Source organism: Gymnodraco acuticeps, unplaced genomic scaffold (genome assembly GCF_902827175.1).
Source record: "Gymnodraco acuticeps unplaced genomic scaffold, fGymAcu1.1, whole genome shotgun sequence".
NCBI lineage: Eukaryota > Metazoa > Chordata > Actinopteri > Perciformes > Bathydraconidae > Gymnodraco > Gymnodraco acuticeps.
In genome coordinates, this window is record NW_022990042.1 from 6045250 (window position 1) to 6058302 (window position 13053).

At 38.9% G+C, this 13053-nt stretch overlaps 2 protein-coding genes across 2 annotated transcripts; one reads left to right on the plus strand and one right to left on the minus strand.

The window, feature by feature from the left end:
• Window positions 1–2682: 2682 nt before the first annotated feature.
• LOC117545597 (ras-related protein Rab-18-B-like) lies at window positions 2683–8395 on the minus strand. Its single transcript, XM_034215437.1, has 7 exons — window positions 8182–8395; window positions 7748–7803; window positions 7566–7627; window positions 6438–6510; window positions 6078–6196; window positions 4770–4836; window positions 2683–4088 (listed from the first exon to the last, which is right to left on the minus strand). The coding sequence occupies exons 1-7, from the start codon at window positions 8247–8249 to the stop codon at window positions 3916–3918; spliced, it is 618 nt and encodes a 205-aa protein (XP_034071328.1). The 5' UTR covers window positions 8250–8395; the 3' UTR covers window positions 2683–3915.
• A 1201-nt stretch (window positions 8396–9596) lies between these two features.
• On the plus strand, window positions 9597–13000 carry LOC117545596 (patched domain-containing protein 3). Its single transcript, XM_034215436.1, has 4 exons — window positions 9597–10325; window positions 10398–10519; window positions 10595–10740; window positions 11278–13000. The coding sequence occupies exons 1-4, from the start codon at window positions 9606–9608 to the stop codon at window positions 12795–12797; spliced, it is 2508 nt and encodes an 835-aa protein (XP_034071327.1). The 5' UTR covers window positions 9597–9605; the 3' UTR covers window positions 12798–13000.
• Window positions 13001–13053: the final 53 nt, after the last annotated feature.

Consider the following 13053-nt stretch of genomic DNA (forward strand, 5'->3'; position numbering starts at 1 on the left):
AGACGCCTCAACCCTCTCATTGTGACAAGGCCATTTTCTGTGATTCCTTAGACTGCCTAGCAGTGTGTATTCTGTGCTTCTTTAGACTGCCTAGCAGTGTGTTCAGTAGGGTTCTGTGCGAGCACACTGATTAGCAGTGTGTCGTAGTATTCTGTGTCTAGTATAGGGTTTGTGTGTGTGTATTGCGTATAGAGGTTGCTTAGCTCCTGTAGAACCGCATTTAGGATATTGACATTGTGAAACAGCTTAGACCCAGGTTAGCTTAGCGCCTGTGGATCAGCATTTGTGAAAGTATTGCTTAGACCCCGGTGATTAGCACCGGTTGATCAGCAACAGCTGTGTTCCCACACAGCCTCCTTTTGTTTAGTGTTTCGTTCCACTTTCGAAGTGAGGTAGGCCTACTTTCTTTCTTTTGTAGCATACTGTGCAACTCTCTTTTGGAGTCTTCTTTTGTTAAACCGTAACAGTTTGGTCCGTTGTTGGTCCAGGCTGTTCGTGTGTATATTATTGTGTTCATTGTTTTGGGTTACAAATAAACCACCGGTAACATATACCAAATCCAATCTGGTCATGTCGTGTCCCTTTGGTTCCCCTAGCCCAATAGGGAACGTAACAATTGCTTTCCTGCAATGTTAACTATGTTGAAGCACTTATTTTAACTGATATTATACATATGTATTATACTCTTATGTATGTAGATAGTATAAGAAATGTGCAGAATATGACAGTTCAATGGTGGAGGTATATACACACATATTGATAGATGTCTTGTAATGCACTGTTGAGGAACCTGTGACCCAAGTTTTTCATTCATTGTATACACTGTAGTTGTGTATTATGATATGTCAATAAACCTTTGGAAATCTTGAAAGGGATGTGCAAAATAGCCATAATATACAGTCTTTAATGAACTATTAGTAGAGAATAACGAGTGATGAATATACTTTATTACTCGTTTCCATTCATGTCAATTGCAGATAAATGTTTAGTCTTCTCAAGCACCAACTATCAAATATCTCTCCTGATTGTTGGCACTTGACAATCACCTTACCTGAATTTTACTCTGCAAAGTAACTCAAATAAGTGTAGAAAAGTAAAAATACCAGGTTAACCTCTGAATTGTAGTGGAGTAGAATTACAAAGTAACAATGAGCTGTCATGTGGGTATATATTAATGCTGCGCATTATGGACCCAAGCGATTTTCACCCATTTATTAATTATATGTTTTACATTTGATAACACCAATCTGTTTAATACTGGCAACTTCTAATTGTGGGATAAACGAAAACGTTCAGTAGAGACGTCCCATAGAACATTTTGCGAAACACAATAGCCAGCATGTGTAGTTCTGGGGGGGCGTTCGATTCCAGTTTTGGATAGTCTGGCGTGGTTTCGTTCCATTTCAAACAGCTGTTTGACGCTCGGCGTAACCTTGGCGCACTGCCACTCCAACATCCAATCCCAGAGCTTGAAGATTAATCACGGGGACTGTAGTCCTAAACGATAGCTGGGGATTATGGGTAGTGTAGTGTCTTCGGCCATTCTAAACTCCTAGAGGCCTACATGTGTTTCCGGTTATTTTTATTTTGAAATTCAGTTCCTGACGGACGCCAAAAAAGCCCGAGATTATGGAATTAAACCAATAAATAAAAGCAAGGATAATTGTGTGTTATTGGTGAGTAAATAACAGTGTGTTATTTTGAAAACAATAACAAATTAGAAGGAAAAAAATATTTAAAAAATACAGATTTCAGTATCCTGAGGCTCTGAGCCCCATTTATTTTCCTCACAGACGGCAACAAAAGTCCGAAATTATACGATTTAAAATAAAAGCAATAATTGTGGCTTGATATTGAGTAAGAACATGTTTTTATGAACCACACAGCTTCCGGTCTTCCACGACCCGACCGGAGAAAAATACGTGCTACAGGCACGAAACACATTACCAGTAGAAATACATTGCTTTTAAATCGTGCTGTGCAACACGAAAAAAAGGGGAAAATCGTGTTGGTGAACACGAATCAATAGATTAAAAATCGTGTTAGTGAACACGAAATGCTATGAGACTGGGTTGTTATGCAAGTTCAACTTTTTGATAAAGTTCCTGATGAAAAATGGAATGTATTGTAATGAAATAAGGCAGGTTGCTCACAAAAACAATGGGATATCTGTCTTAGGAACTAAATCTTCAGTATTTTCTTTAACATCTCTGATAGGCCAGACGCACAACTGTCATCTGCTTTCGATGTAAAAACACAAAATAAAATGCCAAATGAGAGCTCAGGAATTTTCTGACCTCAATATGGGGGTAAACTGCCAACAACTTATGTTATTGGAAATAGAAAGAACACGATAAGCCTCAGGAAAACGTCTGGTAGAGACTTGTGGTGAGCGTCCTCCAACTGGGGACATCCTGACACCAAACATAAGCTTGTAATCACATCACGCAGTCCTCTGGGACTATTTTACAAAGCATGATTAACAGGATTTTTCCAGTCTGTTTTTTAACATCTTGTGCAGAGAATATTTTAGCATGTGCGGCAGGCTAGTCATCAACCAAGTAAATTGGAAAGAGAAACTCACTTGTGTTTCCACTGTGACCTGCTTTTAATTATGGGATTCCACACAACGTGCTCAGCTCTCAAATTGCGATACAATAATAAGTATTGAGAGACGGCATCTCCAGGTTGTCATTTATTTCAGTTTGAAACAATACAAACGTTACTGGGCCATGACTCTAGTAGCCTACATGTCATTCAAAGTTAAGGCAGATAATATAATTGTTACAATTTGCTGAATATGATTCACAGCAAACAGGACAAAAAGGTCAGGGATAAAACGGTCAGCATGATTTTCAACAAGCAAACAATACATCGAATCAACTCTGAAGACAGGAAGCTCTTAGGAATGCTCTCATACTATAAGGTGTGAGAAATGCCTTCAATACGTCGCTGGGACATTACATGGACCACAACACCACACAGAAATGGCTAAATAAAAACCCAAGCAAACAAATGTACAGGCTAAATTAAATGTGTTGCCAGGTCAGATAGGCAAAAAAGCTGAAGAGAGTATAAGAACATATTGTATTATATCAGCTCCAATTCTGTAAACCTTATGGAAATTATGGTGCCGGACAGACAGATAGCAGGAAGTCCTAAAACATGGCTACTAGGTTTGCATATATCATGATAAGAGAAAGGAAATTGATTATCTTTAAAGCATCTATAAATACAAATAATAATTGGATGAGCAAAAATTACTTGGTGTAAATTACTGCGGTCCATAGTGTAATCAGCGAGCATTCACAGTGTTGTGGTGCATTATGACTTACAAGTTGATTCAAGTGATGCAATATATATATAGAATAAAACGTACAAATAAACATCTTGTATAACATTTCGTTCGTTGCCGTTACATAAAGTTGGTATTTAAAGCTCACAACGTGTAAGCAATCCTGCAATAAAGGAATCAAGGGGATGTCTGTATTGATTATAATGCATCCTTTGGGGTAAATTTGCTATATGCTGTAACCTACAAATTGGTTCACGTAACAGGCACTATGCTATTAACCTGATGCCTTAATGCACAACAGAATCACTGCTGCCAATAAGCTAAATTCAAACCAGACATGAACTCCGATGATGTACACTTGGCATGTCAATTTAAAACACTATACTTCCTTAGGCAAGAGGCTTTTTTTTTTTTGCAGGATACTTTCATTCATGTTTTTAACAGAAAGTGGTGACAGATGATGGTTGAAAAGGAAGTGTGCAAACAGCAAAAAGTCCTTTCGACCAAAAGAACAAACTTTTTTTTTTTTTTTAGAGTACTCATTCAGTTCCACATCCAATATATCAGTTTCTGCTCCGTAGTCATTCCTGTCAGTTGTTGTCGTTGTTTCTTTTCAAGTTTCAGGGTATGGAACAGTATCCTCCACATGCCCTGCCACCACCATGCTCTTGGTCCCCCAGACGGACCTTCTGACCCTGGTTTTCACTCTCCCACAGCCCTGGAGTCTGTAGGATCTTCTCCACAAGCTCCTCAAAGGCACACTGGACGCCATCTTTGGTCTTTGCACTGGCCTCTGTACAAAAGAAAGAGGGTTACTCAGATTTATCAGCAAAGAAACCTGGTAGAAAACATGAAAAATGACCAAAACAATTCCCCTTTAAACCCAAAACAGGGCAATATATATATTTTTAGCATATCCTGTCGTAAAACTTAAAAATATATATCCATGTGTTGCCAATATGACTTATTAAATAGAAAATGATTTAATTTTAAGAAGCCAGAGTCATATCCAGTGGGATGAAGACATCATGACAGCGGATTTATCCACAACATCTTCGCTGCCCAACCCTTTTTCGAAACCCTTAATTTAGCTGTTCTAAAATGGAAACTCTGCAGAAACTTTAACGTAATTTCCCAGAGAGGGGCAGATAGGCGATGGGAATCAGGAACACGTGTAGACATGGATCCGATAAATGAAAGCCCGCTAGATTTTAATCATAATGCACTTCTTTTGGAGCATCTCGCAACGCTAGAGAGGCTCCAAAATGCCACAGCCGTATAAACACAAAACAACTCAAAACTAAACGCATGACTTACTAAAGTGATGTTTTGACTTCTTTTGGTCCAACTACACAATTACAGTTCTGCATTTTAAGGACAGTAAGTACGTTTGAATGGCTTTACAGTAAGCCTCATGTTATGGCTCTATGAGTTTATATGAGCATGTCTGACCGCGTCTGACATGTATACTTACCGATAAAAAGCATAGAGTGTTTCCGAGCAAATTTCAGGCCCTCGTTTCTATCCACTTCAGGGTCGTCCTGAAAAACAAACAGACATCCTATGTTATTTTCTCCATGTGGAATACACATGTTGAAGGATTAAAAGTCTTGTTCTGCACAAGCAAAGGACCTATTTTTTCATTCCCAAAAGAGGTAGGAGGAAATATAAAAGCAAAGGTTAACATTCAACTAAACATTTTTTTGTTCTGCCCTGAGTGGTTTTTCAGTGGAAACGATGAGAAAATACAGAGTTTGGGGGGGGTCGTAAAGTAGCGTTGGATTGTGGAATTTGTTGTTGATCAATCAGGAGGTTTTTAGAAGGAGCAGAATTATCAAAAAAAAAGGTCTCCTTATTTCCAAAACAAAAAGGACACAGCGAGCATAACTGGTAAAAACTTGTATAAAATATGTTGGCGGATGGGTGGGCTGCAAGCTAACTGCTAACATTTACTCAGCTTGTTTCTCTGTTCACTTAAGATCCAGACACTCTAGATGTTTTTACCAGGAGCCAAATTATATGCAAGGTAAACAAAACCTGTGAAAACACTGAATAAAGCAGTTTCATGCTAAAAATGAGTGGTTTTCCAATGTGGTTTGGCTCCTGCAATAGTTTGCTTATTTTATTTTGCTCTGGTTATAACATGAAGTAGAAATAAAACGTACATCGTTAAAGTCTATCCTAAAAATCGGTCTTAAATTGTGATAAAACAAGTCACTTTCTGTCAGACAACCAAACATGGACGCATGCTCAAAGGGGATACAACAGCATGTGTTTTCAAAGATGAATAATGTTGGAAACAATTAATTGTTTTTAATTTGGAAACCTTACATATTTTACCTTCTTGGCTGAGTTTAAGCCTTTTAGGTTTACTAAATGACCAGAAATACGATACGATATTACTTTATTTGTCAGATCAAGTCTAAAATTTGACTTGCGTCACAGCAGCTCCATGTCCAACATCAACAGACAAATATCCAGACACAAATACATGAAACACAAACAACAAACATTGAACATAACAGCACAATCAGTGAGAGAAAAGCTGCTCAAAGAGCCTTCAGCTGCATTTGATCTAGGATTTAGCTCTGTGTTGACTGATGCACAAAGGATGCTTCAGTCTGACCTTATTGAATGGTGGGATCCTGTATCTCCGATTAGATGGTAGCAGTTCATATTCACTGTTCAGAACATGGTTTGGGTCAGAGGTCTAGGATCTGTCAAGGAAATGGGCTGATGGAACTGTAACTGTTTTAACCTGTTTTGTGTCAGACAGACTCACCCGATCGATTTTATTCCCAACAAGCATCTTTACAATTTCATTGCGTGTTGTGTAGGTCTCCAGTTCGTTCAGCCAGTTTTCAAGCCTCGTAAATGTCTCACGCTTTGTGACGTCATACACTGTCAAAACCATGCAAACAGAGAAAAGGAGTTAGAGGGAAAAATGAATTGGAACATCTTCCTTTTATTATTAACATTTGTATTAGAAGTTGCTGTAATCTGATGGCTGTGACTTATAGAAAATGTGTAAAGAAAGTGTTAAAGCGGGAGAGTGAAGATAATATGTTAGCTGGTAAAAGAGAAAGTGTTTCTAGGTCAGGTTTAGAACAGGTTATGAGGCTTTATAAACATCACTGTGTACCGAGTATGACTCCCTGCGCACCGCGGTAGTAGCTGGGTGTCAGGGTGCGAAACCTTTCCTGTCCGGCTGTGTCCTGTCAAAGTAAAAACACTTAAGATTAACAGCAGCAAAAAGCTCCATAACGCCAAGCATTTAAAAACTACATGTGTCCACACTCACAGACATCATTTTCCCAATAAGTGGTGCGATGTCTCAGACTGTCCCGCTGTGAAATTGGCCACTGCCTGAGAACTTTTGCAAATCTTTATTCTTAAGGGAATTATTCACAATGCTAATGTTTAAAACAGGATGACTTGGCACGTTATGGAACTGGCAGAGCTGCAAAAACATAAGTTACATTTCATTGTGTACTTCTATTTTCTATCAAAATACGATTTTATTGGCTTGAAGGACAAGCCTGAAAATATATGGGGAAGTTAGGAGACTAAACAGCATTTAAGTGTCTGAGAATGATTGTATTGCTTGTTAAGTGGATTAGAGTATGGTGCATATAAATGCAGGAAAATATATCAATTTATTTTACTTCTCTTTTTATTGAAATTCACACAAAGAAGGGAATATTATGAGTCAGGCATTGGAATTATAATTTGTTTATATATATGGGAGTTTGCTGATTGGTAGACCAAATTCGACAATATAGATATAATGAAATTCAATAGAAGGTAATTAAAAAGCATATATTGTATTTATGAGTTTTAATCCAATCAGACATTTAAAAATTCACAATTATTATAATTTAAATATGAATTTTTAAACTACATGCATTATAAGTATTACACCTGCGTCAGCCCATTAAACTTTACAAAGTGCCGTCCTCTTTCTCATAATGTATTTTGAGCCCTGGCATCCTCCGGCACACTTATTGCTCAATTATTATTCTAATATTCTCAACAATAAAGAGTATGCCATTTCAGTATGTTGGGCTTGGGTTATGGTCTCACTGAGAATGGTGGTAGTGTTTTTACATTGGACATCTGGATTGTATGCCTCATGAAAAGTGTTAAAGTTTCTTTATGAGAGTCTGGCTGTGCAATGTCTCCGCCTTGTGGAGAAAACACGTACATCCTCGTGTTTTTCCTAACAACAAAGACTAAACTGTAGACAGTGACATAATGACTTATTTCTTACCCATATGGCGAGCTTTGCTTTGTTCCCATCTATTGAGAGGGTCTTTACTTTGAAATCCACACCTGATCATTAATGAAAGGAAGAAACAAAGTAAAGAGAAAAGGCTTTGATGGTGGCACCTTCTAAATGATATTTCTGTGTTGAACCATGTGTTGATGTACATGTGTGTGTAAGTTACAAACCTATTGTTGCTGCCTGATCAGGGTCAAAGGTATCCTCTGTGAACCTCAGGAGAAGACTGTTAGGAGAATACAGAAAACAAGGCTATAAGCAAGACACACTAGGCTTTCGTGAGGTGACTGCAAACTCTATCAACCCTTCCCTCTGTCAGTTACAAGCACAGTACAATAGCTACACAGTTGTAATGTTGAAATGAGCAGCAGCATCCCTATCAGGAAACAAAATACCAGGGGGAAGTTTTACAGCAGCCTATATGACGCTGCCATTTTTCTGACACCTAATTGTCAACTTGTTAAAAGTGAATATGTGGCCTACATTGGCAGGAAAAGGACATCAACAACATTAGCTGTTAGCTTAGCGACAGCTGTGTAATACACTTACATAATAAGAAGAATGTCAACATTCACAACAGGCTAGCTAACAGCTTGCTACAAACCTGGACTTCCCGACTCCACTTTCACCGATTATCAACAGCTTCAGAGTCGTTATCACGTCGTCATCCATATTCCTAAAAGGGGCTAGTTTAACCTGCACTTGGCGACGCTTTTTTCGGTGAACTTTACTTGTTTTTGGAGCAGCAGGCGGCTAGCAGCTCCGGTGACAGGCTGCTGTTCACGCAACTTCCGGCCAAGCTTCGATGCGTGACGTCACTGAGGATCATGTCGTTTGAAACTAAGATACAATAAAATAGTTTTTGTTATTTTACTTGGGCTATTACTGTTTTTAACAGTGTTTTTATAGTTTGTCTAAAATAGTCGTAGTATTATTTGAATACATAAATAAAATAAGAAAAATAGGAAAACATTATGTTCTTATTGTATTCTGATTATTTAGTCTAAACCTATGGTCTAAACATGTAAAAGGCATGAGGCATGCTTCACATCAGCAGATGCTTTTTGTTAATAGCAAACTCAAAATATTTTAAAAGTGATTATTATAAGTCAAAATAGCTCAAACAACACTTCTTATCTTGTTCACTGATTAAAACAAGGTTTGCTAACTCCTAACCGAGTTGTTGTTAAAGTCTAGGGCTTCACATAATTTTTCCAACCTACACTGTGATTGTTTTAACAACGTTTTCGATATGGATATGTACAAAGCAACAATTTGTGTGCTATAAATTAAAACAGATTGTGTTTGTAGTTCATTAATTGAACTTAGGTGAGGATCAGACTATATTTTGGAACAAATGTATACTGGTTACAGGTTCATTAAAAAAGATTCACTTGCTTTTTTTTGCTGCTGTATCTTACCATTATAATTTAAAATCGTATTACTTTTGTTGTGCCTACTTTTTTTTCCTTGTACTTTTTGAATACCTCATTTCATTGTGTCTATGATTTTTTCTTATTTTAAACAACTCTGCATTAGTTGGTTAAGTCTACCATGAAACTGATTAAAGAAGAGAAGGAAGTCTACCACACCAAAAGGTATTGTTAATTGACAGGTAGAAAACAAAGAAGAAAAGAAAACCCTCATTCATTATAAAACAGCTTTGTTCTCTGCCTTTGCATTCATTAGACCTTGAGTGCCCCAAAGTTGAATGTTGCCTCAACCATGAGAAGTTATCACCTGGGGGTGTTGCAATTGGAAACAATGGACAGTATTGAAATGGACCCAGTGAGCCATGCTTCACCTACCGTCCTTCAATAGGCTCTTTGACTGAGCCTTTCTTCAAACCTCATCTGCCTCTTTTCATTACAGAGTGGGCTAACCCTGTAATTATGTAAATCTAATTTCATGAAGGAGCTGAAAATGGTCTGCAGCACAATAAATATAGCTGCGAAAACCCACACAACCCTCGACAGTAGAGAAGGAGCATCTACTTTATATTCCTCAGAAATCCAAATTCTTACAGCCATGGCCGTACTACGCACATATTGCGTTGAGAGGCCCCTGCGCATTTGCTTTGAGATGATGGGTCATTTTATCGGATCTCATCCTTGGTGGTTCTTGATTGCCCCTCTTATTTTCTCGACATGTCTTGGGAGTGGATTTTATCTTCTCCAGGACAGAATGTCAAACGATATCGAAGAACAGTTCACGCCTTTCGATGGACAAGCCAAGCTGGAGAGGAAATACATCCAAGAAACTTTTACTGGAAATGACTCCACGTTTTCGCGTTTAAGGCTGAGCACGGACGGGAATTACGCAATTCTTATAGCTACGAATGACAGGAATATTTTGACTGTGGAATCACTGCAGGACGTCCTAGACTTAGATTTTCAAGTAAGAAGTATGGTGGTCCAGTTTGACAACCAGTCATTTGAATATGTGGATGTGTGCACTGAGGTGATGGGATCCTGCACCTCCAATGACATTTTAGACATTATTAAAACCAATGCCAGCAATATAGACACAGTCAATTTGACATTTCCATGGTATAACTTAAATTCTAGGAGTTTTCCTTTGTATTTGAGTCTGGGGAATGTGAAATTACTTAATGAGAGCACAGTAGTTGAAAGTGCTAAAGCCATACAGCTCTATTACTATTTACGTGAAGACAACAAAACAAAGACTGACCTTTGGTTGGAAAGCTTCATTAAATTAGTCTCAAACATATCATCAGCTGACATTCAGGTAAGCAGAACTTCAACCCGTTTTAGTTTAATTTAGTACGTAGACTATGTAATATATTAATACTCTTTCTAGGTTTCTTATTCCACCTCCATGTCGATGCAGTGGGAATTTGAAAAGTCTCCAGGGTCTGTCATCCATTTGTTCTCCATCACCTATGCCATCGCCATCACGTTTTCCATCATATCATGTTGGAGGTTGGTAGAACATCTGCTCACCATCTCAGTGCAGTACGAATGTTTAGCTGTTTTTAATGTCTGATTTTCTTCTAGGTTGGATAATGTGAGGACGAAGGTGTGGGTGGCAGCCTGCGGGGTGCTCTCCACAGGTCTGGCAGTCCTGAGTGGATTTGGACTGCTGCTGCTGCTGGATCAACCTTTTGTCATGACAGTTGCTTCCTGTCCTTTCATGATATTAGGTAAGTTATGTTCTGTAAAACGTCCAGGCCCATGAGGTTCCACTATCTAATGCTGAATCAAAGTTAGAGTGTGCTCAAAACAACTTCATGTTAACCCAAAAAGTTAAGTTTCGTAAAGTTTCGTTAAATGCTTTTAGTTATTCCATCCTCCTATCCAAATCAATTATGGTTCCAAAAAAACAAAATGGCGATGGTCAAAATGCCACATTTGAGGCTTCAATACGGTAGTCCAGTCTACTATGGAAAGCAATGGCTGCCTGGATACACAAAACAGAACAGCCTGCATTTGAAAGCGGTCAAACTTTGACCACTTTCAAATGCAGTCAAACCGTCAAAGTGAAATACAGTGCATCTCCTTTGTAGTTAAATAGCTAAGAAGCAGGGTGTACTCCCATACCCTTTAAAATGACAAAGCCAAACGATAATACAAAGTAGATAAGGGTAATACAAAGTAGATCTACTTTGTAATACAAAGTAGATAAGGGTCCTATTTCCCTTGTGCATACATCTTTTCTCCTCTGACTGTTTAATCTAAAGGTATTGGACTGGATGATATGTTCATCATGATCTCCTGCTGGCAGAGGACCAGTGTTCTGGACGGCGTCCCCGAGCGGCTGGCTTACACTTACAAGGATGCTACGGTCTCCATTACCATCACCACCCTGACCGACGCGCTGGCTCTATTTCTGGGCTGCAGCTCGCCCTTTGGTTCCGTCCGCTCCTTCTGCCTGTACGCTGGGATTTCTATTTGCTTCTGCTATCTGTACAGCATCACCTTCCTGGGGGCGTGTATGGCTTTGAACGGACAAAGAGAAGCAGAGAACAAGCACTGGTTCACCTGTGCCAACATCCCTGAAGACTTACCCTCCAGGAGTTCTAAAGCCTTTGGCATGTGTTGTGTTGGGGGGAGCTATGATCGAATCACTGAAAAGGAGGAAACGGAGGTCGTGAGTCACATGTTTGAGCAGTTCTACGGCCCGTTTTTGACTCATAAATCAACAAAAGTTTGTGTATTTTTCCTTTACGCAGGCTATCTGGCTGTTAGCATCTATGGCTGTTTTAACTTAAATGAAGGACTCGACATCAGGAATCTGGCTTTGGATGATTCATACCTCATCAAGTACTACAACGATCAAGGGCAACACTTCGCCGAATATAGCTGTAACGTAATGGTAGCAGTGAAGCAACCATTTGCATACTGGGATGCAGACGAACAGAAGCATCTGTGTTCATGCATTTCACATTTTGAGAGTTTGAACTTTGTCAATGGCACTTTGGCTTGGTTTCTCTCCTTTGTACAGTATGCTAATGCCAGCAATCTTAATATAAGTTCTCAAGAGTCTTTCCTAACACATCTGCCAGATTTCTTAGAACTCAACGCCATGTTCAAACATGACATCAACTTCACAGCGGATACCAAGATTCGGGCATCTCGATTTTTTGTTCAGACACTCAACAATGCATCCACGAAGGATATGATGATTGGACTTAGGAAAACAGCAGAGGAATGCCAAGTAGATCTACTTGTGTACCACCCTGCTTTCATCTACTTTGACCAGTATACTGTCATTATGGACAACACCATTCAAACCATCACGGTGGCTGTGATGGTGATGCTAGTCGTCTCGCTCATCCTAATACCCAGTCCTCTTTGTTCCCTTTGGGTGGCTTTTTCAATTTGTTCAGTCATTGTTGGTGTGACAGGGTTCATGGCACTCTGGGGTGTAAACCTGGACTCCATCTCCATGATCAACTTGGTCATGTGCATCGGTTTTTCGGTAGACTTCTCTGCACATATTTCATATTCTTTCGTCTCTAGCCCTAAGAGTGACGTCAATGAGAAAGCGATCGATGCCATGGCCTGTTTAGGGTATCCAATACTCCAAGGAGCACTGTCTACAATTTTAGGAGTGTTGGTGCTGTCCATGTCCGGGAGTTACATCTTTAGGACGTTCTTCAAGATTGTGTTTCTTGTGATAACATTTGGCCTGCTCCACGGATTAGTGTTTATTCCAGTGTTTCTGACTCTTCTTGGGGCCTTTGGGAAGTGGTTTTAAACTTCGGGATTCCAAGTTTTTTTAATGCAAATTTAAAGTGAAACATAAATTGAAAATCTGCAAATCTTTTGTGAACTTAAATGATACTACAGCTTTTCTAATAATGTGATGTTTTTAATAATTTTAGTAATGAGACGTTTGCTCAAATACTTGAATAGTTGTTTTTTGTCAGTTCTTAAGAATATAATTTAAAGCTAGTCTTCAGTGACAGAATTGTTAAGCTTGTTCATTTTGGCTCATTGTAACAAAGTATATG